The following is a 5,374-nucleotide window of genomic DNA, read 5'->3' as shown; positions in this document are numbered from 1 at the left end:
ACTGCTGAGGGGTTCCCATAATGCACTGAGTGTTTCTTTCTCTTTTTGCTCTGTATGCACCACTCTGCATTTAATCATTAGTGATTGATCTCTGCTCCCCTCCACAGCATGTCTTTTTCCTGGTTCTCTCCCTCAGCCCCAACCAGTCCCAGCAGAAGACTGCCCCTCCCTGAGCCTGGTTCTGCTGGAGGTTTCTTCCTGTTAAAAGGGAGTTTTTCCTTCCCACTGTAGCCAAGTGCTTGCTCACAGGGGGTCGTTTTGACCGTTGGGGTTTTTCTGTACTTATTGTATGGCTTTTGCCTTACAATATAAAGCGCCTTGGGGCAACTGTTTGTTGTGATTTGGCGCTATATAAATAAAATTGATTGATTGATTGATTGATTATATTGCACATGTTTTTTGAAGGCCATGGCATCCAACATAAGTGCAACACATCCATATTTAGCCGAGTCTTCCTTGCATCTTCTCTCAAGCATATCCAGCATCATCTTGTATAGGCCAGGCTTATCGTCCACCGAACACAGCCATCTGTAAAAAAAAATAAAAATTGAGAAAAAAACTATCATATTTTGCAGTAATCAAGTAATCAGTCATTTCCAAAAATGAAAACAGACAACATTAAGACTACCTTTGTAATGTGTGTGCATGTGGGAGAGGAAATTTCCGAGTATCTCTGAGGTATCTGTATGCCTTTGGACCATGCAGATGGAGTGTGAGGGCAAACTCTCTGCACTCCTTTGAATACTCGTGGCCCTGCTTTGCTCTGAAGTCCATCTGAAGATCTGAAATTTTAAGAGCAAATATTATTAAGTCTCCTTCAGATAATTACGAATGAGTTTAAAAAAAGTGTAAGATGATGTACATAAATTTCAAAGGGCTAATTTCATCTTACCTGCATAGAATTCAAGCCTCTCTTTGAGCTCTTCATTAATGAGGTTCTTCTCCCTCAAATCTCCCAAAAGACTCTGTACTGTGGTCTTTGCCCTCGTTTCTCTGGCCATGGCATTCTTCTTTTCTCGTTCCAGACTTTCTGTTCTTGCCAAGGCTTCATTTACGAGGTCTGTGAGAAAAGTATCGTACCTTTTTATTTTTTTCAAAAACTATATGGATTTGATTCATATGTTTTTACGTCAGTCAAGCTTGAACCTTCGTGTGCATGAGTGAGTTTGTCCATGCCTGTCGGTTGCGTCATTCGCCTGTGGGCAGGCTTTGAGTGAGCACTGCTCCACCCCTCTCGTCGTTGTTTCATTGCGAGGAAATGGCGGAATGATTTGGGCTTTTTTTTCCATCAGAATTTTTTCAGAAACTGTTAGAGACAGGCAGCTGGAAACCATTTGAAACATTTATCTGGCTTTCGGTGAAAATTTTGCAGGCTTCACAGAGAATAAGGAGTGTTACTACCGCTTTAAGGACGGCCCACAATGGTGCACGGCGCGCCGCGCTCCGAGCCGCTATCGAGAGGCAGAAACCACCACATCATTTCTAAACGGATGGCTGTGTGGAGCCGGGACCGTCGTGAGCAATTTCTCTGGTTATCACAAGAACTGGACATCAGCCATTTTCCAGCAGATTTCACTTTTAACAACAGATTTTGTCATGGAAAGCCGCACGGAGGCTTTGCGCGTCATGACCGATTCGCTGATCGAGCGAGACAAAGGAACACCTCCGTTTCAGAGTGTCAGAGGACAAGTTGGGACATGCCCAGCTCTCCACAATTTCTCTTATACTCACTCGACTGGTAAGCACTGAAAGCCGAGATAGACATGTCCCAACTTGTCCTCTGACACTCCAAAATGGAGGTGTTCTTTGTCTCACTCCATCAGCGAATCGGTCGTGACGCGCGAAGCCTCCGCGCGGCTTTCCATGACAAAATCTCTTGTTAAAAGTGAAATCTGCTGGAAAATGGCTGATGTCCAGCTCTTGTGATAACCAGAGAAATTGCTCACGATGGTCCCGGATACACACAGCCATCCGTTTAGAAATGATGTGGTGGTTTCTGCCTCTCGATGGCGGCTCGGAGCGCGGCGCACCGTGCGCCATTGTGGGGTGTCCTTAAAGCGGTAGTAACACTCCTTATTCTCTGTGAAGCCTGTAAAATTTTCATCGAAAGCCAGATAAATTTTTCAAATGGTTTCCAGCTGCCTGTCTCTAACAGTTTCTGAAAAAATTCTGATGGAAAAAAAGCCCAAATCATTCCGCCATTTCCTCACAATGAAACAATGACGAGAGGGGTGGAGCAGTGCTCACTCAAAGCCTGCTCACAGGCGAATGATGCAACCGACAGGTGTGGAAAAACTCACGCATGCGCACAAAGGTTCAAGCTTGACTGACATAAAAACATATGAATCAAATCCATATAGTTTTTGCATAAAATAAAAAGGTCGGATACTTTTCTCACAGACCTCGTAGTCTGGCTTTAAGAGCGGTTGGAGAAGCAGGCAAGGCATAGCTATGGTCCTAGTACACAAAGGGATGAACATGGTTTGCAATATAGCCCAGATTCTTTCTTATATCAGTAGCATATATGTGTGTGTTTGTGCTTGTGTGTTTGTGTGTAAGCATATGTGTGTGCCAGGAATACATGGTCAACATGTCTTCATTTGTATGGGAAATAAAAAAAATACTCACATAATGAGACTGAGGTTGTGAGCTACATGTTTCTGGAGCATCCAGAAATACCACTGACAGGCTCTCTTCAGCTCTTCTTGAGGTGGGTGTGCTTCTTCCCTTTTCCAGCTAAAAAGAAGAAAAATACACACACACACACACACACACACACACACACACACATATATATATAGAGAGAGCACATTTTTAACACTAAAGCCTACACCTACTCTTTGGAGGTGAACTGGGAAGCTGAAGCTGGATGGAATAACACCATCCCACAGTTGGACAATCTGACCTGTCCTGTCGAAATCATCATTCTTAAAGTGTTCACTGCACAGCACAGAAGAATCATCTGCAGTGAATCCTTCTCTCCTTACTGCTACTTCCCATTTCTTCTGGACATCTTTGTCTTTGGGAAACCTTCAAAACAAAAATGGCCCATTTTGGAGATCCTACAAAAAAACACTGTAGAAATGTTTACTTATTTACTTCCTCCTACTTTCTTCAATAAAACTCCTATTTTAATGCATATCTACACATAATGAACCAAAGCTGCTGAAAACTGTGAGTAAGCTTGTTTTGCAAACTATTCTACAATCAGATATTCTGTTGTCAGGATTTTTAAGGATGTAAGTGGGTTTGAGACACGACAGGTAGCCTGTACTGTTTGAGAGTGAAATAATTAGCTACATGTGAATAATGCAGTCTCTGCCACCTGTGTAAAATTAGCTGATCATTGTTATACCAGTAATATTTATTTGATTTTGTCAGTTGTAATACAGCTGTTAGCCTCCAGCACTAAACTATAGTTAGCCGGACGGCATCTTGCTAGTGGACAGTAAGTAATATTCTCTTCACAAAATACTAGGGCTGGGTATTGTTAAGAACCTCACGATTCGATTTCAATTCTTTAGGTTTCGATTCAATTCAATATTGATTTAAATTCTTCAATGTTGATTCAGTAAGAAGTAGAAGTACACAAATAATTAAGAGTAACTGTTGGCAATTTTTTTTTATATTTATTTACATGCCCATAACACATGTGGTATGTTACTTCACATCTTTGGGCAATAAAACATCTGAAAATAAAACATTAGCAGCACCATAATAGCTCATTTGTGCATATTGCCTGCCTTCGTTGCCATATTGTTGTTGTTTGGTTGCGTGCAGCTTCCGTCCGTAAAATGCGACTGTTGCGCAGAGGCCCCCCAATGGCCTGGAGGTGAATCGATTCAGAGATTTTGCATAATTGATATTGAATTAGGGGCGGATCATTACGATGCATCGATTTTTTGATATTTTTACCCACCCCTACAAAATACAATAATAATGTTCAATCTTAATTGTGAAAAGTAATCCCCTGATCCCTGCTGCCAAAAAGGGGGCGGGCCGCGGAGGACCAGCTGCAAGTTCTTCCTTCATTGGTTGAGAGCGCTTACATTGAGCGCGTCTGATTGGCTCACACAGACGTAAGACAAACTGGTTCCCACCTCTTTCTTTACTACTTTGCTCTTCTTCTTCTTCGGCTGTTCCCGTTAGTGGTCGCCACAGCAGATCAATCCTTTCCATCTCACCCTGTCCTCTGTATCTTCCTCTGTCTCTCCAACCACCTGCATGTCCTCTCTCAGCACATCCATGAACCTCCTCTTTGGTCTCCCTCTTCTCCTCCTGCCTGGTGGCTCCATCCTCAGCATCCTTCTCCCTATATACCCTGGGTCCCTCCTCTGCACATGTCCAAACCATCTCAATCTCGCCTCTCTGACTTTGTCTCCAAACCGTCCCACCTGAGCTGTCCCTCTGATATGTTCATTCCTAATCTTGTCCATTCTTGTCACTCCCAAAGACAATCTCAACATCTCCTGTCTTTTTGTTAGTGTCACCGTCTCTAAACCGTCCAACATAGCTGGTCTCACTACTGTTTTGTAAACTTTCCCCTTCACCCTTGCTGATATTCTATTCACAAATTGTTTTTATCTCAACTGTTAAGTGATTTTTCACTTACATTTTTGAGATTGGTGCAAATCCGTTTTGTTGTAAATTCCCTTGAGTTGTTGAGTCTTATGTTATTTAGGTCAGGCATCGAGGTGGGCAGCCCCAAGGCGCTGTAGAGGACCAGCGGTTATTTTATTTTATTTTTATTTTTTTGGTACCGACAACGCTGCTTTTAAAGCAGAATTCCTTCGTGAAGAGGGTGAGTTACCTATTTGCAGAGGTTTTCTGATTTATCAGGGATTAATGTTGCGTGGGGTTGATGGTGATTCCTGCCGAGTGGGGATGTTTTAAGTTATTTGACATTATTGGCTAAGGGCTAGCTAACTATCCGCTATGGGGCCATACTAAAATACGAAATGGAGCGAAATAGGGGTAAAATATAACGAAATGTAGTAGAGTGCCCCAGACTGACTCCAAATAAACCATATCGGAGTTCCGACTGCGCATGTCAGGAATCCTCCGGTCGCCGCTGTCGTTACAAACGAACCCACGTACGCGCACGTCAGGCACTGCTTACTGTTGCATCAGGTTTTGTTTACATCAGCGATTCATGCATATTTCTCTCTCAACACTTGGACTTGAGTGATCCACAGCTCCCAGACCAGCAGCAGATGATCAACTGGTAGTAGAGGCAAGATGGGCAGGATATGTGCAGTGAAAGACTGTGGGAAAAGCACATCATCTATTGAGAGATGGAAACAGAGAGAGTGTGTTACACAACTGCAGGTTTGCATCTGGGGATTGTGATTGCCCAAGGCCATTTCAGCTATTC

General features: G+C 43.0%; 1 protein-coding gene across 1 annotated transcript; it reads right to left on the bottom strand.

The window, feature by feature from the left end:
• Window positions 1-381: 381 nt before the first annotated feature.
• LOC117505622 (THAP domain-containing protein 6-like) lies at window positions 382-3,434 on the bottom strand. The gene is given in 8 exon segments (XM_034165204.1): window positions 382-450; window positions 453-528; window positions 629-782; window positions 893-1,060; window positions 2,403-2,457; window positions 2,629-2,736; window positions 2,838-3,030; window positions 3,430-3,434. Coding segments are annotated over 8 exon segments (828 nt in total).
• Window positions 3,435-5,374: the final 1,940 nt, after the last annotated feature.

Source organism: Thalassophryne amazonica, unplaced genomic scaffold (genome assembly GCF_902500255.1).
Source record: "Thalassophryne amazonica unplaced genomic scaffold, fThaAma1.1, whole genome shotgun sequence".
NCBI lineage: Eukaryota > Metazoa > Chordata > Actinopteri > Batrachoidiformes > Batrachoididae > Thalassophryne > Thalassophryne amazonica.
Note: the sequence above shows the minus strand (reverse complement) of the source record. Positions and strands in the feature narration are given on the sequence as shown.